The 22566-nt window shown below is 54.4% G+C and overlaps 7 protein-coding genes across 7 annotated transcripts; 3 read left to right on the top strand and 4 right to left on the bottom strand.

Moving 5' to 3' along the window:
* Positions 1-321: 321 nt before the first annotated feature.
* Positions 322-3148, bottom strand: GLOTRDRAFT_48184 (uncharacterized protein; the record flags this gene model as incomplete). Its single annotated transcript, XM_007871393.1, has 12 exons — positions 322-480; positions 533-664; positions 719-889; positions 943-977; positions 1058-1285; positions 1360-1468; positions 1524-1615; positions 1715-2285; positions 2398-2710; positions 2767-2794; positions 2856-2932; positions 2994-3148. Coding segments are annotated over 12 exons (2070 nt in total), but the record flags the coding sequence as incomplete, so codon positions are not given.
* A 958-nt stretch (positions 3149-4106) lies between these two features.
* Positions 4107-6755, top strand: GLOTRDRAFT_122951 (uncharacterized protein; the record flags this gene model as incomplete). Its single annotated transcript, XM_007871436.1, has 7 exons — positions 4107-4683; positions 4737-5183; positions 5238-5676; positions 5987-6023; positions 6265-6337; positions 6499-6521; positions 6600-6755. The coding sequence occupies exons 1-7, from the start codon at positions 4323-4325 to the stop codon at positions 6753-6755; spliced, it is 1536 nt and encodes a 511-aa protein (XP_007869627.1). The 5' UTR covers positions 4107-4322.
* A 1110-nt stretch (positions 6756-7865) lies between these two features.
* Positions 7866-9134, top strand: GLOTRDRAFT_80700 (kinase-like protein; the record flags this gene model as incomplete). The annotated part of the gene is made up of 6 exons (XM_007871435.1): positions 7866-7931; positions 7978-8245; positions 8297-8479; positions 8531-8599; positions 8649-8855; positions 8925-9134. The coding sequence occupies exons 2-6, from the start codon at positions 8069-8071 to the stop codon at positions 9132-9134; spliced, it is 846 nt and encodes a 281-aa protein (XP_007869626.1). The 5' UTR covers positions 7866-7931; positions 7978-8068.
* A 769-nt stretch (positions 9135-9903) lies between these two features.
* Positions 9904-11463, bottom strand: GLOTRDRAFT_132534 (FAD/NAD P-binding domain-containing protein; the record flags this gene model as incomplete). Its single annotated transcript, XM_007871434.1, has 6 exons — positions 9904-10190; positions 10258-10545; positions 10620-10893; positions 10961-11260; positions 11330-11367; positions 11421-11463. 6 exons carry the CDS (start codon positions 11461-11463, stop codon positions 9904-9906), a joined length of 1230 nt encoding a protein of 409 aa, XP_007869625.1.
* Positions 11464-12603: 1140 nt separating this feature from the next.
* GLOTRDRAFT_132533 (phosphate transporter) lies at positions 12604-15141 on the bottom strand (the record flags this gene model as incomplete). The annotated part of the gene is made up of 16 exons (XM_007871433.1): positions 12604-12692; positions 12749-12778; positions 12842-12986; positions 13039-13048; positions 13117-13142; positions 13194-13264; positions 13320-13403; positions 13465-13601; positions 13659-13740; positions 13798-14100; positions 14181-14280; positions 14332-14552; positions 14610-14763; positions 14816-14838; positions 14893-14911; positions 14974-15141. 16 exons carry the CDS (start codon positions 15139-15141, stop codon positions 12604-12606), a joined length of 1662 nt encoding a protein of 553 aa, XP_007869624.1.
* A 1300-nt stretch (positions 15142-16441) lies between these two features.
* GLOTRDRAFT_95994 (uncharacterized protein) lies at positions 16442-18634 on the bottom strand (the record flags this gene model as incomplete). Its single annotated transcript, XM_007871432.1, has 7 exons — positions 16442-16846; positions 16911-17263; positions 17382-17681; positions 17708-17744; positions 17935-18034; positions 18158-18314; positions 18520-18634. 7 exons carry the CDS (start codon positions 18632-18634, stop codon positions 16442-16444), a joined length of 1467 nt encoding a protein of 488 aa, XP_007869623.1.
* Positions 18635-19234: 600 nt separating this feature from the next.
* On the top strand, positions 19235-19857 carry GLOTRDRAFT_95993 (uncharacterized protein; the record flags this gene model as incomplete). The annotated part of the gene is made up of 4 exons (XM_007871431.1): positions 19235-19419; positions 19501-19687; positions 19748-19768; positions 19816-19857. The coding sequence occupies 4 exons, from the start codon at positions 19235-19237 to the stop codon at positions 19855-19857; spliced, it is 435 nt and encodes a 144-aa protein (XP_007869622.1).
* Positions 19858-22566: the final 2709 nt, after the last annotated feature.

Genomic DNA, 22566 nt, shown 5'->3' with positions numbered 1-22566 from the left:
TTCAACAGGAACAGGCACAGACGGATATTGTGCAGGCAGATCCAAGAAGTCCGGGAAATGCGCTTCGAAAGAGGTTTGCGTCCAGTCCATGGACATGCTCTCGGCGCCAAAATTGAATGCGCCAGTCCCATTAGTCCCGAGATAGTCCACCAGGCTCTGATGAACTGCCATCGACTCGTCAAGTGCCGTAGCGGCGTCCTTCATGTCATCGTGGGATACAGGAGGTGACCCTGTGGAACCGCTCGTGGGCGTGGACGTGTTAGACGATGCAGACTTAACTCGGGAGCATTCCGTCCAGTACTTTGAGAGGAACTTGCTCGGAAGAACCTTGGTTTGCCCGCCGAATAGGGCAAGCTCCTCGCTGCCGTCCGTGGAAGAGGCCGCGAACACGGACAGCACGCCGTCGACACCCGCCCGATCGGCCGTTCGGGACTGAAAGAATGCATGCTGTGCCTTGCTTCGAAGTCTCCGGAGGAAAATCTAATAATATTACGATGAGTAGAAGAAACAGATGTGGATAAACCATGCTCACAAGCCCACGCTGTGCACGGATATTGATGGCCGCTCCTTTCTCGAATAAATCGACGACCAGATTGAGTTCTCCCAGCGCGTTGAGAGCCATGTGCGACTTCGGCATCCGCACAACTACAAGGCCCATGATGACCTACATATAGATACGTCAAAGCTGATAACATAGAGAGGAAGCGAGACATGGTACCGCAGCGGTGAAGGGGTGCTGCCAGAACCCACCCGCGCGGAGGAACATATCCGGAACGCGTTCAAAGTAGTGCAGATCGCGCTTTATCATGAGCGAGGCGGAGTGGTACGCCGCGAGGAAAGACGGCGCGTAGGGGCTGCGAAACGGGTTGCCTGGGTGCTCCAGGAGCGCCTGGTGTCGTCGACGTTAAGCAAGCGATTATATGGCACACGACAAATCTTCACCTGGGCGAAGTACGGTCGATGAATGACAAACATCGCTATACCAAGCAACCCAATGTCAACATATGGTATGTGTCAGAAGCACGTAGGCTACAGAGATGCAGAGAGGGAGACGCACGAAAAAGCCGGTACTGCGCGATGAGCCATGTCCGAATGGAGGCGGAACGATCGTGGTACTCCTCGTGGTCCGGTGTTACAAAGAAATTGAGGCCTTTGGGGAATGCCTTCTGACGAATTTTGCGGTCGAAATCCAACACAGTTTCATACTTCATCGGCTGTGCGGCGGAGAGGGCCTCGATGATTGGACCGAGAATATCCTTGGCGACGGAGTATTTCCAAGCATAAACTAATGAGTGCATAAGGTCAGTTCATCATGAACGGTGCCGGGGAATAGGTCGAGGGAGAAGTAATGGAACTTACAGCTCGGAACGTGCTCTCCACCGTCCGCTAGCGTGGCCTCCTCGTCAAGGGGGAAGGCGCAGTCGACGAAAGAAAGCGAGATCGTTGGCGGACGGCCAAGAGCAAGACTCTGTATAGATACATATGATGAGTAATGAGAAAGTGCTGGCGAAACCGGGATGTACCAGGAGGACATCCGTGGTATATATCTCCCAGAAAATATAGCGGCGCCGCTGGATAGTCCGACCGTCTAAGCCCCATCGTGCGCAGTCGCGATCTAAAGTGATTTATTGTCATGATTTGTCAGTAACCTACTAGAGACGACTTACGCAACCCGATCTGTAGAGGAGTATGAGCGCCACGACTACCTTTGTACCAAAGGCACTCACGCTTAGCGCCATTCTCATAGAGAAAGCCGTGAAACTCCAGCTAGTTTCCGACGTGGGTTTCCGCCCGGAAAGTGAGTGGTAGCTCGAAACGAGGGCGAGCGCTTGCACTGTTTCGATCGCCGGGCTTTCTGTCACACTCTTCACGCTTACTGAGTTCCTCGCTAATAAGAAGTATCGGTGAGCCTCCTCCGCGAAAGGCGGGAGCGTTAGGTCCGTTAGTGCACCCAGTGCGAAGATTAGATATAATACACCGAATTTATGGGCCATTTTGCGGGCTAGCTCCCCTGGTTCATCCGAATGCGAGGAAAGGGAGCGATAAATGGGCGTGAGGATCTCGTCCACGAGGTCCGACCGCTTGATCGGCCGGAAGTGGGCAGAGGAATGCGCATAGTAGGTCTCGATGAGCGACCAGGCCCGTGGTAGCGGCGGGAGGGATGATTCAAGGAGCGTGAGGCCTTCCGCAGGGTTGTCTCGAGTTATGCCGGGTATGGAGGGGAGGAAGGGGATAGCTTCCATCGGCCCGGGCCCATCGAAGAAGGAGTCCAGGGTGGAGTCGAGCTACGAGAATGAGCATAGGAGAGAGATAGTAGAGCAGGACTTACATGGAGAAGGGACTTGCATTGCGGCGATTGTTCAGGTGTCATCTGTACGTGGTATATAGTAGACTTACCTCGGACCCCGCAGATTGCCCAAAATACTTGGCCTCCCCATGCTCCCCAATTGTCAGCGTCCCCATTGCATTGATCATGTTGGTAATTCTCTCATCCTTTTTCTCCTTGCCTTCCGTATCATCGGTATGCTCCTTGTCTTTTCCGTCATCTTCCGGCCAATGCTTGATGCGCAAGAGCTCGCGAGTAAGCAGTGGATGCCGATCTTTGGATACGTCGGCCTGCATGATACCGAGCGCGTCCTCGAGCTGCCGGATGCGCTGTGACATTTGAGTAATCTTGCCGTGTAAGGCTCCAGTATCGGCTAGAATCAGCCTGTGTATGAGATTCTCAGGTGGCGACAAGGTATAGCTAGAGCTAGGTCAACTTACCTGGACCCCTGGCCTCCGGAAAGGACTCCTACACAGCCAATGCATTAGATCGTTTTTTGCGCATACTGTACGTGGCTGATGCAGCGTACCGTGCGGGCAGATGTTGGCACATCCTCTCCGAGTACACGTCCCACACGGAATTTGCTTGTCACACTTCATCTTCAGCCTTCCATTTGCACCCCATCCACATCAGAGTGTACGTTGCATTTGACGCTTAGTTCACCCACCGCCGGCACTCAGCGCACGATATCTCCCCTCTCGACCGTTTCGCCTCATTGTTCCTTCTCCGTCTCGGCTTTGGCGCAATAGGCTTGGAGGGTGTCGGTGATTTTGATTGGTTTGTGTCAGAGTTTGGCGTCTGCTGAGAAGTTCCTGGATCCATCGGATTTGCAGGAAATCTAGGACGTAGAGTTGCCACGATTAGTCGGCCTGTCTTACTGGTCGGTGTGGACCCAGAACACCCCTCCAAAGTCGAGGCAAGCTGAGGTTCGCCGTTCGTCCGTATGTAAGTACTGCCTTCATTACGACGGGTCAGTGTGCTGCGGAGTTGAAGCCGAAATCTTTGCTACCTCCAATGGTCTCGGAGAGAATGTGTTATTAAATTATTTTTGATATCCGTCGCAGGACTTAGTATATTGCGGGTATTGCTGACACAATAAACATACATACATGTATTTTTGCTTACAGTGCTTCCTGATGGTGTGCTTTACACAGAAGTCGGCAATTTGCGAAATGTTGATTGTCCCAGCGAAGCAAACCTATGTAAATGTACATAGTTGGACCATATCGGAGAGGGGAATCCAAGACCCCGAGGCACCAAAATCAGACCATCTGGACTTATTTTAATCCCTGGGACGTCCCTGGCACCATGTCCGACAACTCCGACTTCTGTATACGTGACTTTCTGAAGCGATGCTGTGACTGCTCAACTTGGAAACTCTCCGACCTCACAAGAACAAGAAAAGGATAGCTGTAGCTCGTGCGACGTCAGTCTACATCAAGCTTTAGAAGAAGCTTCCCAGTCATTGCTCAGCTTGGAACTGTAACACTGTCGCGCCCTACGAGTCCAAAGAGACCAACTAACGTCCCCGAACAAGCAGCAATCCCCTGTGTTTACCGGACATTTTGGCATTGTTTGGCAGGAAATTATTGGCCTCTGCGAGCCAGATACGATTCAGATTTAACGCTATACCTTCGTCGTGCGATCGTGTTTGCCCCAGGTTTCGATAGGACTACGTCCTGGACAATTCGTGCCGACTCTACACGACGGATTCTACTCGAGTGCATCGAGCCTTCTAAATCCATTGGTAGAGCCTCACGCAGGAGTTGTCTCGGACGCTGTCATCTGTCGGCGTCTAACTGCTGTAAACAACAAGCTCGGACGTACTGCCTGGTCTGTTCTTGTTCCATTCCCGGTGAGATCTCCCATGGACAGCAAGGCATGGTAGCTGTAGAGCGGGCAACCTCAAACATCTCTCCTCGCCGTCATTAGCATAGCTCAGCGCTTCGTGCTCGCTTGTTGCACCCTCACGATCGTGCCAATCGGCTGGCCCACGATGCCGCACATGCTCAACGACGAGTTCGACGACCTACCCCCGCTCGTGGATGCGTCTAATCCGCATGCCTTCCCCGGGGCACATCCTCCGCAGCCGTCGCCTTTGAATCACGGTGGGCACATACCCCCGACACCGAACAGCGCGTTTGCGCAGTTTCCGACGCAGTTCCCCGAAGCGCCGACGTATGAGCCAGACACGGCTGGCTGGAATCAAGGTCAATCCGGCTCACCGTGGCCTGGGTCGAATCCCCTAGCAGGTCCCCAAGGCTGGCCCGGCACGGGTACTCCACAAGGCTGGGATGCTGCCGCCTCGCAAGGATGGGTGGGGTTGGGCTCACCACAACAGCCGCAACAACTGCTCAGTGCGTCCCTTTTCTCTGTCCTTACCTTGATCATTCGAACTCACGATACCCAGGTCCCAGCGTGTCGTGGCCCGCGTACTGGCAACCCCGTTCACCCCAGCAGGTCCCCCCACCGCACGGTCCCTTCAGCCCATACGCACCCCCAGGCCAAGCTCCGTACTCCTATGGCATGTCCCCTCTCGTGCTTTCCCCCCTGCCTCCCGCCGGTGCGTTCCTCTCTCCGCCCCTCACACCTCCCTCTTCGCGCCCCTCGACATCCCTCTCCCTCATGCCCGCACACACGGGGCGAATGAGCCCTGGCGCGCCCGCATGGGCCCTGGAGCGGTCCGCGTCGGACGACGTGTCCATCGCGCGCTCGCGCTCGCACTCGAGGAGGAAAGTGAAGAGCGGGGACCTGATTACGGGCCGCCCGCCGGCGTCGTGGCGCGCCGATTTCCGGATAACAAAGACGGGCGGGCTGGGCTCGCTGTTCCGGCGGAAGAGCATATCCGGCGGGCAAGGTACGCCTCCGCCGCCCCCGTTCTCCTGATCCTACTGAGATACTCGCACAACAGACCTGGGCGACATCACAGGGATCGCGCTGCACCCGTCCATCCAGTTCTACCCGCGCGACCCGCCGCTGACGTGGGACGTGCGCCTGCCGCCGAGCGCGTCGCTGCAGCTGCACTACCTGAACCGGCGGCTGAGCACGTTCGATTTGGCGCAGTACGCGACGAACCCGCCCGTGCCGCTCATGCACCTCGTGCACGCGCACACGCCGTGGATCATAACCGTCACGCCCGCGCAGCCCGCGTGTCCCGCGGTGACGCTGCACGATCTGTTTGTGGGACTGTTCGAGGACATGCATCGGCCGATTTCGAAGGCTGATTGGTGGAACGACGTGCTGGGGGATGAGGCGAGGGGGAGGATTAATAAGGCGTTTGATGAGCGCTGTATGGGGGATGGGGAGGAGCGCTCGAAGGGAGTGAGAAGGGTGGACTTCTTGGGCGAGAGGTATGTTCTTGAGGGACTTGTACCCGGTAAGAGGGGTGTGTGGGAGCTAAAGACGAGGAGTTTGGACGAGCGGTAGTTGCGCAGAATGGGCGTTTGGAAGTTCAGGTTCTTTGTGTTTTGTTCTGCATCGGGTGTTGTATCGTTACTGATTGCTTTGTTGTATTGCTGTCACGCTGAGCTGTAGCTATAAGTTTATATCGGGTTAATTGTGATGCCGATGTTAGCGTCCTGTTTGCCTTCGGTCGGTTGTGAGGCGCGGATCGGATCTTGACTTGTACTGACTGTGCACCGTATTTCTGCCGTTGCAAAGGATCATTGCGGTTCAGTCCATATGTCCGCGAAATTTGGTACGTGTGGCATCAACTTCGAGGCATCCGTATTGGCACTGATTGTAGCATTGGACATTAGTTCAATGGGGCATCAGCCTAGCTGAGACGCCAATATCGCTGCCGATACCTGCAACAGGACTTTACATATGAGGGCGTGAAGTACTGAAAATCGAATGTACATATCGCCATACTGAGGTCGTCTCTGAATAGGTGATCATCAATGTCGATATCGGTGCGAGGAATTGTCCATCATCAGCAGCCTTCGCACATCTCCGGTAATGGTTGTATCTCGAGCCGCAAACGCGTCGCAAGAAGCAGGCATATCGTCCAAAGTACGTGTGCGCTTCTTTTCTCAGATCGCGCGGTGGTTTATGCTGTTCTTGTCTTCAGTGAACATTTATTCACGTTGCAGGGAAGCTCGTTATGTAGTAGGCCGCAACTAGGTCTCCGTCGCACACGGCGGCGGCCTAAATGACGAGAACTGGATCCGCAGAGAACGGACACCAGCCTGACGAGGTGCGTCAGAGTGAACCCTCATGCGGACTGATTTTCTCGGGTGTGAGCTCATTGTAGAGGGTAACGATTCTTTTCTAGCTTCAGCAAAATGATCCATTGCACAACCTGACCTTCCTCCATAACTCGAATATCTCTACACCCGACGGCAAAAATTGTTTCCGTTTAAGCAAGTTCTACCTCGAGCTCAGAGATAGCCTCTTCCGTTTACCTGCCCTAATGAATACGCTGGCATAACTAGCCTGTCGCATGCTCGAGATAAAGAGCGGCAGTGGTCTTGGGACCGCGCACTGTTGGCTGCGTAACAAAAGCGTCCTGGTCAAGATCGATGGCGATTCGTTGATGTTAAACAGCATCTGCCACTCGGCCTATTGTCCGAATCCGCCGCCTTGACCACGCCCGTGAGTAAAGATCTTCACAGGGCGAGCTGCTTCGGCCGAGTGGGACCTTCCATTGACTGATTTATATCCAGATTCAGCGCAGTATCACGAACCTTGTAAGGCTGTAATCAAAGAGCCAGGCCTTGTGTGATTTCGACGCGATTGTCCTATTGTCCTTTCTTGTGAGTTTGCTCACATCTTACTGTGGGAATGTAAAGTGGCAGCCTGACCGATGTATTGTTTTGTACCGGTACGTATACTCGAGCACGGACGTACTGGGAATATTTGTCTGGTCAAACGGCACCGCTGTCGTGCTGGGGGACGAACGTACACGCGATCTTCAGACCAAGCCGCCCACTGCTTCACGACGTGTCGTTTAGAGAGCGTCCAACTCTTTTCTCTGACTCAGCCTTCGAGTTCCGGAGATATATAGACCAAAGCAACTTGCCAGAAGTTCTCAGGAAGCGCACTTCGTGACGTCCTGTGCTTCATCCATATAAACCGGTGTCAGCTGCCTTGGGAGGCGTTGATGTGACGAGCGGCTCTGATCTTGGCTGTACATGCACAGCATCACCAGCGCCTATCGCTGCCTTATGAGCAGAAGGGATGAGGCGTGAATTCTGTTCTCCCTTCACTCTGCACGTCATGTCCTTAGATGTTGCAGCCTGCAGCAAGTCAGAGCCAGACAAAGCGCATTCATGTTTACCCACCTTCGAACTCAATGCCTTGCCTCGCAGTCTGACTCCATCTTTTGGTCTTTCGAAGTCTTTTCTAGCTGCCATACAGCGTGCTATCATTGAAAAGCAATGGAGCGGGTTGCATTCTCATATGGACAATGACATCAGGTATCGTGTGGTTCTGCGTGATAATAATCCTTGCAGTCATTGACAGAGTGGCATAGTGGATCATACGCTCAAGAGAAGTCCATAGAGGAGCGGACGCTAGTTGAGACGTTCGAAAGGTGCCGCGAAGACGATATCGTCAGGCAATGGGGACGGCAACGCGTAGAGGAATCCTTGGATTACCTGCTCAACGTTCGTGCCTTATCTGTTCTCGATTCAGACTGAGCAACTGTATTAGTTTCTAGAGGACAGGACCCGAGAGACAACGGCCTCGGACAGGAATCTACGGAGGAGGGCTCTTCGTAGCTTGCTCCGGTTTACTCGAGAGATGTCTCTCTTTCCGCCTTCCCTCTTTATCTCTGGAGTGAGGATGGGAACATTCGCCTCCTTCGGTGGTGGATTTGCAGATGTCCATCAGGGGGAGTGGAAGGGGTTGGCCGTCGCCGTGAAGCGCTTACGCGTGTTCGATGACGACCCCGAAGAGAAACGCGAACGTATCAGAAAGGTGGGTTTAGTTTAGTGCTGCACTCTTCAACTAATCGAAGGACGTACTCAGGCTTTATTCCGGGAAGCTCTGATATGGCGCACGTTGAAGCATCGGAATATCCTCCCTCTGCTCGGAGTTGACATGACGACAGGATCAGCTCCATTCTTGATGATTTCTCCATGGATGGCAAATGGGAACATCGTCCAATACGTTACTGCGAGCTTTGACCCGACGATGTCGGCCGATGCTATGGTATGAAGCGGCTGACACGCGTCTTTACACGCTCATGACCGTGACATTCAGTTACGGGAAGTCGCAGCTGGACTTGAATATCTCCACTCCCAAGGGCTCGTACACGGCGATATCCGTGGGGTTTGTATAGTTTCTGATAGAGTTTCACTAGAGGCTGACGGGGACGTAGACAAATGTCCTCGTCGACCAGGATCTCCGTCCACGTATCTCAGATTTTGGTCTTGCTCACTTATGCGACATGACGCAAACTAGCAATGGGGGCGGGTCAGTCCGATGGATGGCGCCTGAATTACATGATCCGAGAGCCTTCGGATTGGAACATTCGGTTAGATCTCGTCAGTCAGATGTGTTCGCGTTCGGAATGCTTTGCATTGAGGTTCGATAATCCGCTTTTCTAGATTCTCCCGAAGGAACCGCACGCTGAGCTGACTATGACTTATTTAAGGTTGCCACTGGCCAGCCTCCTTTTTCTGATTTAAGGACAGATGGAGCAGCCTTTCTGGCGATTATACGAGGGGAGCGCCCGAATCGGCCAGAGGGAGAAAGATCCATGTCAGAGATGTTATGGGGATGGGCATCCAGCTGCTGGACTCACCAGCCCAGTGCTCGACCCTCGATCAACGAATTAATGGAAGACACTTGTTGTGCCGGGTAAGTGAAACACCAGTCAACGTAATGCCATATATCCAATTTGGATCCAGAACCAGCACGTCACTTGCCACTTCGCCGAGAGGAAAACCGGCCAGGCGGCACGTACAGCCGTCAAATGTGTCTACATCCTCTAGACATCCTTTGATCCGCCCAGCATCGTCGCACAGAATACCTGAAACTGTCTCAGGACGAGTACAAGAAAGAATCAAACGCTTTGGATTATTGACCGTCTCAGGAGAGGTAGGGAGCCTTCACGGCCTGGTCCAGGGCCCATCCCGGAAGCAAACCTTTCAAGATGGAACACAGGCTGATGGACCGCCTGCCCAACCTGACGATGTGTTTGCCAAGCATGCATATGCAAATCTAGAGTGGGATATGGATTTAGATGGAACATCCGATCAGCTCCAGTCGTATAATAGCCACCCCGCTGACAGCGATCAGTTGGGTTACCGCATAGTTCGCGTTCCGTCGAAGAGATCCTGAGCCACGAACTTTCCTGCGGCACGGCCTGACATTACACGGGCTCACTTCCCAGCGACTCATACCACAGGCAAAACGGACAGGCGTCCGATTTCTCCCTACGGGTAGAGATGTATAATGCTCACACTCTGCTCTTTCGCGCACATAAAAACTATGTCGAGGATGACACCACCTCCAAATATCATGTATCAGTATGCTTCTGATCAACGGACAATCTATGTCTCAATACCGATGTTGAGTCTCCAAGATCATCATCGCTCAGGACCAATCCAAGACATTACTTTCGCCAAATGCTAAGTCGCGCTCGCGTCGAATTTCGCGGCCATCGCACATGTAGGGGCCTGGACCCCTTTCGCAAAGGCATACCTGAAAATATCGGACTCTTTGAGATCATCCCAGGAGTGTACGAGTTCCGTGTTCCTGAGCGACGCAAGCACTTCTCTACCTCCCCGCTCGCGGCACTCGGTGTTATATTCAGACACCGCATCCGCGAGTGACTTGATACCGCAGGCGTATTCTTTCAGTCTTGCCACCACAGTCCACGCGTCGTTAACAGCGTGGTTCAACCCTTGGCCCCGATCTACACCGCATCAGACACGGATAAACTGTAAGGATATAGCTCTAAGGGAAATCCTGTACGAACTTACGATAGGTCATGGAGTGGGCGGCGTCTCCAGCCAGAGTCATACGCCCGCCGGCGTTATCCCAAGGAATCGGGACCCAATACGCGGGCTTGACATGCCATACTACAGTATCATCAGGAAGATGCAACCAAGCACTGCGGAACGGCTCAGAGCACTGGCTGGCGATGTCATTGACTATCTGGCGGCAAGTAGTCGCGTCGTAGTTGGTAATACGCCCGGAGGGCACTTTCCGGCTGACCTGGGAGATGAATCGCCAAGTCGTGGGGTCGGCAGGATCCGGTACGTCTTGTGCTGTACGAAAGGAACATCATTAACTATCAACAATCGTATTATCCAGGGAAATTGGCAGTCGCTCACTGGACAACATCCGTCGGGATGAACACCCGAGACGTACATCGGATGGAATTGGCGGAACTTCACGGCGTCTTCTGCAGGATAACTCGCATTCACCATGAAGCCTTCGTACGGTATCGATGTGGGCATTGCTTTCTCTGGGCCCACGAGTATCCTCCGGACAATTGATCTGACACCGTCTGCGCCTATCAAGGTGCAACCTATAACTTCCGTGTTATCATCGAAATACGCAGTGACGGCATTGCCATCGTTTGAGAGTCTGGCGTCGACAAGGTACTTATTATACTGGCAGAATAAAACTATGTGAGAAAGCCATAGCTGTGACGATAGCAATGATGCGCTAAGAACGAACCCGGACGTCGATACCTTGAGCACAGAGCATCCGCAACTTATCTCGAGATACTCGATAATTAAGGCCCAACGGAAGTGAAGTGATTTTTTCCCCGGTCTGCGCATGCATCATGGGCAGCTCGTCTTCCTCAGGCGTGTCGTTAAACGGATCCGTTTGGGTCGATTTGAACTTCGACAAGAGATCACCAGTCAGAAGTTCTGCGAAGAGAGGATATCCCCAATGGAGCGACATGCTCCATTCCCGTGCATAGGAACGACCTCCGGGAGGTTCCTGCTCAACGATGACGAATGGGACAAAGGCCTGGAAAACTGCATAGTTGAGTAATTTCTGGTTGTAATGGATATGCATGGGCACCAAGAGCCAGCGTACCTTGCGAAGTCCCTGGGCTATGAGGAGACCGGTCACACCTGGCACGTCACGATTGAAAAGCAAGGCGACAGGTCATCGTCTGAGCACGAACCTGCTCCGACGATGATGACTGGGAGACGTTCATGGGGAATCATTCTTTGGAAGAAGGATCGCAAGCGAGGGATAGACGGTAGAGGCCAAGGTGGGCAACAACAGACACTGCCGTAGGAACGCTGTCCCTTATGTAGCCTCCGGGGTGCCCATATGAGAATCCGCATTACCTCGAAACGCGGTGTTGGAACACTAAGAAGAGCCTGAGTAAACCCAGTTCGTTGCGAGTCGGGCCAGAACCCGGTCCTGTTTACTTGCTGGAAACTCCGAAATCTTGAGTTCGTAGGGAGACAGCGAGCTTCCATCTAAACATCTGGATTTCGTGATGCAGGGCAGAGTCGCATCGCCGGATGTCGTACCTTAACCCTCACATGATTGGCATCAGTAGAATTCATAGCATGACTAGAGCAGATATGATTGCAAAAAAGAGGAGATACCAGACTCTCCCTAACCTGCAGCTGTCATTGACACCTCAGAGGCTCATATGGCTCTTCTGTCTATAGTTGATGGGACACTTAAAGAGCTCAAATAGAGATAAGCAATATGAAGCAACTGCAACATACTGAGACTCAGATAACTATAAATTATCATAATGCAGAATTCCATGGCATACCCAAGAATTGAATACAAATCTAAACAGTTCCCTGCATGGCCTACTAACACCCTCCTGCCATATCCTCCTCTCCTACATGGCCTAAAACCCTTCTCCCCTGTGTGGGCTAAAACTCTTCTCCCCTGCATGAGCTGACCTCCCCTGTGTGGGCTGACTCTCCCCTGCATAGCCTGAACTTCTTCTTCATGGCTCATGACACATGAGTCTATCATAGCACCATATATAAGGAATAACAAGTATTGCTGGAATTAATCACCACAACACCACTGTGACAGAAATATCTGGACAGACTGCTCAATCCCTTTGGAAAAAATCATCAACTTGATCTCAGGTAAATAAGCTCCCCCTGAAGTATGTAGGGAAGCTGCCTACATGCCACATTTGTGTATCTGTCCCTCAGGACCTATTTCACTTTGTGCTTGCATCTCCAGAGCATCATTACTGAAGCACATTACGGCAATATAATACTGTACATGGTAGAATAAGAAAAATGTAGCACATCAGCAAAAGTGGAATATCATGAGATTGTGAGTCATAACACCAGCACCCAAGACTATGGGGCTCTGTCTTTTCAGACATGGCTGCGTCCTGTCCTTAATTCCTCGGCATAGACAACATCGGGGTCCCTCCCGCGCACTTCCGGGAGCAACAGTGTAGCAACTGAGAAAGAAGGCATCAGCTGAGTTGATAATGGCAAAGGCTTCGGAAGCACTAACAGGCTCCTGCAATGCAGCAGCCAAAGAATACTGCATGGAGGACGGGACACAATCAGTCTGGGTCACAACGGGACAGGTAGGGAAGGGACTTACTCCAGAGAACAGCCGGGGTACCAATGTCTTCTGCAAGAGAGTTGAAGGCGAGCGCTGAGATAATGGCACCCGCCTTCCCCGACGCGGCGGAGATGCCATGCGCCGAGGCGCGGAAACGGGTAGGGAAGACCTCAGCGGGATAGCACTGAAGATGAAACGTGAAGGTGAAAACACTAGCACTGGACATTCAGACTTACATATGTTGTTCTGGCAAACAAGGCAGGTATCAATGATATCAGTATTGCGGACAGGCATAGACACTTGGGGATACGTACGTGTTTGCTCCGAAGTTGAAGAAGAACTGTGCATCGTCAGTACACGCCATACATTGATTAAAGGAGAGGGCATGCACCTGTAGGAATGCGAAACATACGATAAAAGCCGCGGTACTCAACGTGTGGAACATCCCCGCCATGATGCCAACTAGTCCATGCTCTAGTCAGTATACGTGACCGGGAAGGGAAACGTCGGTGCGCACGGAATAGGGCTGCGAGGAGGAAACCTTGGATCTGTATCCACTTCCGTCCGAGTATCTCGATGGTGAAGACAGTCGCATAGTATCCTGCGCCGATCTCAGCAGGTCAAAATAGTACTCAACAATAAAGCGTCGGCCAGACACGTACCGGGTACAAAGCCTAACGCGGTTATGATGAGGTTACCAATGCCGATCTTAAAGAGACGTTCCCAGTCTGATCCGGAGCTGCCGTCGAAACCAATTTGCTGGAGCACAACATTCTGGTTGAGGTTGATGCCGTAGAACCTGCGAGAGCGCAGATCAGTGCATGCAAGCGGCGTAGGGGACAAGGACGGGACGTACGCGATATCGAGCAGGAACCAGCATAGCGAAGTCCCGACTAAGATGCGGGTGTGCCTCCACTGACCGAAGTACCGAAAGAACTCTCGAAAAAGATGAGTGAGCATCTATGAGCAGACTAAGCAAGAGCGCAACGGCGCACCTAGCCAATGGTCCTTCTTCTCCGCCGCGAGACTCCTTTCTCTCTCCCGCGCATCGTGCCCGTTCTCCAGATCCTCCCCGGACGACGCGGATCGGGTGGTGTGAATGACACCGACGGCGGCGCCCTTCACTCCCTGCTTGTCGTTCAGGCGGTCGTCGCCGGTCTCCTCGAGCTCTTTGAACTTCTCTTCGTCGACTGTGTCACTTTTCGCGGCTTCGAAACGCTTGGCTTCGGGGAGGGTCAGTCGCTGGTAGAGGGTGCCGAACGCCGGGATCAACGAAAGACCGATGATAATACGCCAGACTGCATTCCGCGCGCAGCGAGAATAATGAACGAAACATGATCAGAAACAAGTCATCGCGAGCGACAAATGGAGAGCTCACCTCCGTCGACTTTTGAGACTTCTCCTTTTGTATCCATGACATCCTTGTAACACGCAAGAACTATGATCGTGGCCAGACTGCCAACAAGACTTCCCCATCCCTAACGCAGTTACTCAGCGGCCGTTGTGACTTCATAGGAGAAGTAACATACCTGAGCAGAGAAGATGTAAGCTAGCATCGTTCCACGCTTTCGCAGACGCGCTCGGTCAGTTGAGACAGAGGCGGACATGGGGTAATCGCCCCCCACGCCGATTCCGAGCACGATCCGCCACACACCGAGCCAGATGAGGGCGCCAGACGGGGAGAGGTCATCAGTCGGGTCAGATATACAGAATATAGTCGCGAAAATAATGACCATCAGCTCTTTCCCGTCTGAGGATGGATGGCCGGTCAGCGGAGATGAATTAGTGTGATGCAAAGTGCACGTACAAACTGCTTTTCTTCCATAATAATCGGCGGCGAACCCGAACGTGAACTGCCCGATCACGCTGCCAATATTTGCGCCGGCCTTGACGAAGCCTTGCAATCCTGCGGGAAGAGCATGGCCGCCGTACAGGCGGAATTGAAGCATGGTTGCAACGGGCTAATGGAGAAGGTTAGGCTCGCGGCGGTACAGCTGTGAAGAGGAACCGTACGTTGATAATGAACAGATCGTAGGCTGCGATGCGAGTGGTCAGTATAGGCTAGAACTACACGCCAGGTGGTTTCTTACCGTCTAGAAAGAACCCAACCTTCACGAGGGAAACGATTCATGTTAACGACGTGTAGATCCGCGCACGGCAGGAATACGTACACCCGCAATACCGAGAAGCTTGAGCTCAGTACGAGTCAAGATCCATGGTGGACGGCCCTCTCCAGACCGTTCGTACGCTGACAATCCTGACCTCCGACTGTGCTGATTTGTCGCTGGTGGCAGCGTCGAGTCGGACGCCGTATGGGCAGGTTCCTGCGGGGCAGACATCGCTTGAAGTTCCGTACACCGAGAGACGTAGCTCGAAGTTCTGAAGCTATCTTTTGCGAAGCTTCCATCCGGAAGGACGACATTATTATATCAGTATGTTCAACGCACGTTCGTCGAGTACTGCGCGCCACATGAGCGTCTGGATAACTGTGCTCCACCCAGATGACCTAAAATCAGCTCGGTACGGGTATCTGGCTTCTCAGAGCCGCCACCGGGATCCATCTGGGCCTTGGATAACTGCCATACTTGTTGTATTTGAAGGGTATAGAACAGTGTTCGTGTCATATAAGATACCGCGGCGAAGTCGATACTACATTGTAGCCCCACTGACGCAGCGATACTAGACAGACTTGGATCGTCAAACGGACGAATCTGGGCTACTGTCACAGCGACGTCGAGCACGCGAGGGGCACAGCCACGAGTCCACGACAGAACGTCACCTACGCCGATGTGGCTTGTGGCTGTCAGTGAGATATGTTTCATTTCAGTACACGAGAGGCTACATAGAATAAAGGCTGCTTCTATTCTATCATACATGGAAACGGGATAAACAAGAACATTCCAAACGGCACGACTCCACAGCAATCAATCACAGAGCAATCAGTACAGAGCGGGGGGATATCATATAATAGAGCGAGATCAAGGACCAGCTGTCGGGTACTGGTAGAGTAGTCATAGGAGATACAGAAGTAGGGTGTGCAAAGCGATACAAGATATCGTCCATCGAAGTCGCGAACATTCGTGAGCGAGGGAAGAAAAAAGAGCGTCCGCCAGCGCACAGTCCGGAAAGCTGGGATGCGGAATGAGACAAAATGAGCTGCTTGGTGAGGCAGAGAGGTGATGGAGGTCCTAGTGGCCAGCGGCCCTGGTCAACTGCGTAAGTCCGGCAAAGAGAACATGAGAGCCGAGGAAATCGACTCTCTTTATCCCCGCCTGACGTGCGCCCTCGTCGCCGCCGGTCCGAGCGTTAAACGAAGCAGCAGCGACCTCGGGAGCACCCTTCGCGTGCTTCTCCCACCCAGACCGGCCGACGAAGGCGTGCAGCGCATGTTCGATTTTTGTAGTACGTCGAGAACTGTCACACAACGAAGGGGTTCGCGACTTTTGTTCGGGCTATCCGAAGGCGTGGTTAAGCCCGCTTCTGAGTGACAATGACATGTCAGAGGCACAATACAGCAAACAGAATAGCCTTAACTTACGAGACAAAGTAGGCGGTAAGGGTGCCAGACCAAGGTAAGGAGCACCGGGTGCAGAACCACGTGAGATGGCGGTAGTGCTGGTAGCAGGTGATGAAGACGAGTCAAAGGACCAACAGACGGGGTAGGCGACGGCTGCTGCGAAGAGGTGTGGCTTTTGGCGGAGGCGTGATACCGCAGCCTAGCGCGGGGGTTCGGGTTGAGTCGGACAGCGCGATCTCTTCGAGCTTGTTGAACACGGAACTCTCGGTGCCGCCATACCAGAACTTCCGACCAAACAGAGCTTGCCGATGAGTATTCTTCCCTTTGGTCTGGGCAGAGATACGCTCCGCGAGGGCTTGTGCCTGCTCCGGCAGCATTCCCTCATTCGTCTGCATAAGAAGCAGCACCGCGTGCCGCATGCCAGCCCCGTAGATCCGCGAGTAATCGAACACTTTCGCCTGATCGCGCGAGATCCCCAAGACGCTCGCGGTCTTGGAATGCAGATCGCCAGTGCCCATAGTGACCATCTGCGGCAAGATCATGCCCCATTTTTTCGGTCCCTCATCTTCCCAAGCGGCTGCCGACATTCACATTTTCGCCGACCTTGTGCGGGAGCTTTTCAAAGACAAACCCGCCGCCCTCGCTAATCCCTTTGAGATGCTCGTCGTTGGGCTGGTAAAAGTTGAGCTCGGAGGCGCGGGGGACGCGGAACGTCCAGCCGGGCTCCCGCGAGTTGAAGAGCGGGCAGCCAAGCCACGAAAGGCGGAGCAAGCGCAACGCGATGCGGGTGCGCACCGAGAGGTCGATCGTGCCCGGGCGCAAGTCTCTCTTTGGCTTGGTCAAGCCCCAGTACAACGCAGGCCAGTAGACTGGGGTAGGCTTTGCAGCCGGGACCTTCTTGACCTTCTTGGAGGGGCTTCGGTTGACCAGAAGAGTCTCCCTGCCTGAAGTCTACGGCCTTCCACTCGAGCTGGGATAACCACGGGTCCTCGGACGCGGTAGATGCTTACGTCCCGCGAGATCGCCTCAGAACCTGCGCCTTCACTTTCCCCGTCCTCTCACACAACGAGATCGCCAGGGCCAGCCGATCATCCGCAGAGTCCAGTTTTCGGGGCACGCCAAACGCGCGCGCGCCGTGATCCCTGTTGAGCGATGTCAGGACCTTTTTCGAAAACCCCGTGGTCAGGCGGGCCTGATCGCCGTCGGCCACATGGTGCCATCCGATAGTTTTGTCTCGGCGCAGTGGGTGGCCGTCGGAGGGTACTTTCAGGAGGAGGGGGAGGGTGCTGTTGATGACGGACGAGGACAGGGACCCTCCTTCAGGATCCGGCGGTACCAAGCGGGCACTTTCGTAGAAACGTCCTGCCCAGGAGCACGCGGCTGCGCACTATCCTCACCGCCCACATTCGGCACGGAGTCCGAAATCTACGAATCGTCAGCGAGATGCAGGAGACTTGTTGAACACGGACGCTCACCTCCGGCGGAAAACGCCTCTCGACTTGCCCGCAACATTTGGCGTCCAGTCCAGCTGGCTCAGCCAGACGTCGTCTTTCCAGCGCTCGCCGTCCGCGAGCGTCTTGGTCTCCTACGCGAGCTGCACGAGCCGGCTCTTGACCTGGTGATCCTCGAGCTCCTTGTACTTGCGCTCGGCGCTTTCAGGGTACTCTTTCCAGGACTCGTTGACCGTGAGGAAGCTCGAGCGTATAGGAGAATACCTGCAAAGAAAACTGGGTGTAGACAGCGCGCCAGGGACTCGGTGAGCACCTTTGAGAAGACCGCGTGCGTGACAGCGACGTCGTTGGCGCAATACGCAATACGCCAGGTGGTCGTGGACGTACTCCAAACTCTCCCACGTCGTGGGCGTCATAAAGTCGTTGCGGACCTCCTTGTCCATCTCGATCCCGCAATGGAGATGCGCGACGTCCGCGAACGCGTTCGCCGAGGTGAGGACCTCCCAGCGCTTACCAGAGGTCCCGAGCTCCGCATCCCCTCGCCCTCGTCGCCCATCAGCAAATGCGAGAGGCCGCCGTTACCGTCTTTCACGAGATCTCGTCGCGCAGGCGGCGCGCCTCCGCATGGGACTTGCGGTACTTCATCCACGCGGGGCACTGGTGGCTCGAGCTGCCCGTCACGGCGGGAGGGACGGGAGAACGGAGCCCTGGGCGGGGTCGAGGGCGAGGTGTTCGCGCGCGATGCGGACGTAGGCAGGGTCCGGGGTGGGGAAAGATGCCTTTTTTGAAGATCTGGCAGTGCAGCTCGCGCGAAAGCATCTGCACGCCGAGCTCGCTGCGGGGGACTGCGACATCGGGCGTCATTAGCGTCGGTAGACAGATAGAGATAAATGGGCTGCGCACCGTGCTGGACCGGCGTGCTCGCTTTGTGATTTTTTATCGACAACCTTTTGCTCCCGCCTAGTCTCCTCTCTTGGTTTTGAGCGGGCCCGGGCATATCTCGGTGAAGCTGCATTGCTCGGAGCCTGTTTTTGCTGCAAGGAAAGTCGGGGGCGCAGGAGCGGAAGGGCCGAGACGAAGATCAATAGTTTGCGTTGACTCCGTTCAACACTCCAAGGTTAGCATTCGAGCCGACTCGCGGAATACACGGCAGCGCGAGTCGAGTTTGGTTTTCGAGTCCAAGGCGACGCAGAGCGTGAGAATATCTCGAGGCTGCTCTCCTCGTCCAAGTCCACCTCCCAAGTCCCCGCTCGCCATGCAACGATTCAGCGGCGGCATATCCGCCTCGGAACGGCAGCAGCAGGCTCAGCGCTCCTTCGCCGAAGTCTCCTCTGAAATCTCCCAAATACAAATATCCAACCTCCTGTCCCAGCTCGCCCACTTCCGCAGGCCCTCGCCCACTTCGCCTCCACCCACCGCGACAAGATCGCCAAGGACCCCTCCTTCCGGCACGCCTTCCAACAAATGTGCACGTCTATTGGCGTCAACCCGCTTGCGGGCCCGCGCAGGGGCGGCTGGTGGGCCGAGCTCACCGGCATCGACGACTGGCAGCACGAGCTCGGCGTGCAGATCGTCGACTGCGTCAGCACGCGCGAGCGCAACGGCGGCCTCATCGACCTCGCCGAACTCATCCGCCTGGTGAGCAGGCTGTGCGGGCCCGGCGGGAAGGTCACATAGGAGGACGTCGCGAGGAGCATAAGACTCTCGAGCCGCTCGGCGCGGGCTACCAGGTCGTCCGACGTCGACGTCGGCGGGGGAAGGAAGATGGTAAGGAGCGTCGTCAAGGAGCTGGACGACGACAAGATAGTTGTGATCGCCGTTGCAGAGGACCGGTCGAGGTGGACGGGCTTGTGGAGAAGAGGGGACGGGCGGTCGAGCGGGCCAGGGCGGCATTGGAGCATATGCTGCTCCGAGAAGGTTTGTGCTGGCTGGATGAACAGGACGAGAGCTGCCCGCAAGCATACTGGGTCCCTTCAGCGATGCAATGGGACGAGTGAGGTGAGTCGCGCTCGTGTCTGCATTGGTTTATCCTCATACCATTGCAGCTTCAGGATCACCACAAATATACGCCATGGGACCCCGCCTAGCTGTTAATTTATCGGCTATAGGTGGGCTTCGCCTTTCATTCCCTCGCAGTTCGCCTTGAAGCTGCCTGCCGCTCAGTCCTAGCCGTGTACTCACTCCCATGAGCTTCGCTGCCAACCCCCGACGAACGGTCCCCTGCCCCGCACTGCCCGCATCAGTCCTTTCCACCTTGCACGACCAGACTCCCGCACCGACCTTCCTCGAGGCCTCTCCCTCGACTTCGGCACCTTGTACTCTATGAAGACACGAGCCCGTTATCCCATGCGCCATCGCTCGCATTCCGCTCTGCGACTACATATATTGACCGTGCGCCCTGCCGCGCGACCATCAACCCCGACATCTCGACGCTGCGGTCCCATCGCCGCCCCGTGCTGGTGCACGAGCTTCTCCAGCCTATCTATTGGTCTGCGCGTCTCCGCCGAGACCAAGACCGTTCAGGTAATCATGCCGATGAATAAATGGAATACTGGTGTTGACGTAAACGTGTTTTCCTGGAGTCTCGATTCTGGTCACTTTATTTGGTGTCCCAGAGTTGGTACACCGAGTCCGCGTGCGTGTCGGATGGGGTGTACGATATGATACCGTGTTGTGCGCTACTATTCAAGGGAGAGAAGCCCAGCGTATATGGGAACAAGTGTAATTTGATCTTTTCCTACGCATGATTGTCGCCTCTCTGCCTCTGCGTTCCATCTGACTGACTCCGCCGTATATCTAGCCCAGCATGATTTGCCAGTCCCGCGCTCTCGCGCCCTCATTCGCCGACCTTTAGCGTCTTGTACGCTGGTGATCTCGATGTGACGCTCCTCTACGAGCCATGGGCGTCATTGCGCCCTTCGTCGCACTTGTCGGTTCAAGAACGTGTTGTCGACGGCGTCTTGCGAGTTCATCTTCAACGACAGATCTGATTATCGCGCACGGCAGTGTCCGCCTCATTTCGAGGCTTCCGCCGTTTTGGATCTAGCGCTCGCAGGCAACTTCAATTGTATGACTCTGATATCGTTCGGGCTGTGGAGCTGCGAGCGGGCTGTAGCGCCTTGGGCCAGCGCAGTGTCCGTCGCAGCCGTCCTTCACTTTGCGACAGTGACTCTGGGCAGAGCCCTGTGCCACGAAATCAACGCGGTCGCCCGGCAGAGTCGTTCGTGAATACCGCATGTTGTCGTCTCGGCTATATCATCCCTCCCGTGAGTTATACCAGTCGACGGCTGGGATGCTTATCAACTGAATCACAGTATCTGCCCAAGCGAGTGCTACACCGTCATACTATGCATATCACTCTTACCTCGACAACGTCCGTGATGCGGCTTCTGGAGAAACCAGTAATATAATATCCTACGACCTCCATGAACACCAGGGCTCTCGCATTGCTTTTAATGCTGATGGATCTTCATACGCAGGTGCTCAGGCTCCAGATGCACCCTGGGCTTTACACTAGGTGCCTGTCCCGCCTTGATGGTGATCACTCGTATCGGTTTCGATTCTTCTCTTCAAATTGGTAATTCTCGGCAATATTCTCTCCGTCTCCATTCTGGTTTACGTGACCCATCGTCTTGTACACCTCCACCGGGCTTGTATCGGGCGGCCTCTGCACACTCGATAGAGGAGGGAGCAGGGGCCTCGCGGTCAGAGTAGAAGTTTCAAGCTATATAGGCTGGATCTCAGATCCGACGCGTGTCCTGCGCAGAGGAGAGCAAGCGAGAACGGAGCAGTTAGACGCACGATGATATAGTCGAGTATCCGAAAGCCATCAGCTCAGCCTTGCGAGACCCGCTGACGAGCTACTGCACTCTTCCTGAAGACTCACCATGATTTCTATTTTCTCGTAGCACCATCCGCTTTCCAAGCACCCAACTATTCCGCCAGCAGCATGCACCCACAAGCCTGTCGCTCACCACCAGAAGGGGCCTTTCACGTTGTCGGGCTAGGTACCTAAAACGTCGAGCTCTGGGTCGATGTCTTGAGGACGTTCCGGATTACTGGGCCGACCGGGAGTGGTGCATGTCATAGAGCAGGCCCCATCATGATCGGTACGATATACTAGCGCATCCATAGCCCAGTGAACGAGATTCCAATCGACAGAGAACTGGCTCGAGAAGGGAAAGCCGGGTCAGGGTAGCTTTTGTCGAATAAATAAGACGCATCGTGGCGTCAATCATCCATGAGGAGACGTAGCAAGTCGACGCGGTGAGATTGGGAGGATACGGAATGAGTATCCTCCACACAAGCGTGGGAATCTCGAAGAACTAGTGAAACCAGCGACGAGTGTTGGAGGAGTCGGACCAAAGTCGGACGTGGGCTTGTTGCGCTCGTATCGAACAGGAGTCCTGGCAGATATATTTCAGTAAGGTCATGACATCCATCTTGACAAAAGTCTTGCGTTGTGCATTAAAGACATTGCTCAGGTCATTGGCTTCCGTCTGGCCTCCTGGATGGCGTAGTGGTTTTGATAGGGAACTCGAGCGTAATAGGGACAAGGTCTGGTATCCGGCGAAGCGATGGACGCGACAGCGAACGCATGACGCACCCGTCAACCGGTCGAGCCACAATCTCGGCACGTTGTCTTGAAGACTTTCGGTATGGTGGTGGACTGTTCCTTCCACAGAAGCAAGCGGAGACAATGTGATAATCAAGTCGACTGCAAGTGCACATTCTCAAGAGCTAGAGGTCTTGTGGCGACACTGACGCGTGGTACGCTCCTGTCAACTGCCCGAGCC

The sequence above is a fragment of the Gloeophyllum trabeum genome (genome assembly GCF_000344685.1).
Source record: "Gloeophyllum trabeum ATCC 11539 unplaced genomic scaffold GLOTRscaffold_00014, whole genome shotgun sequence".
Classification (NCBI taxonomy): domain Eukaryota; kingdom Fungi; phylum Basidiomycota; class Agaricomycetes; order Gloeophyllales; family Gloeophyllaceae; genus Gloeophyllum; species Gloeophyllum trabeum.
Note: the sequence above shows the minus strand (reverse complement) of the source record. Positions and strands in the feature narration are given on the sequence as shown.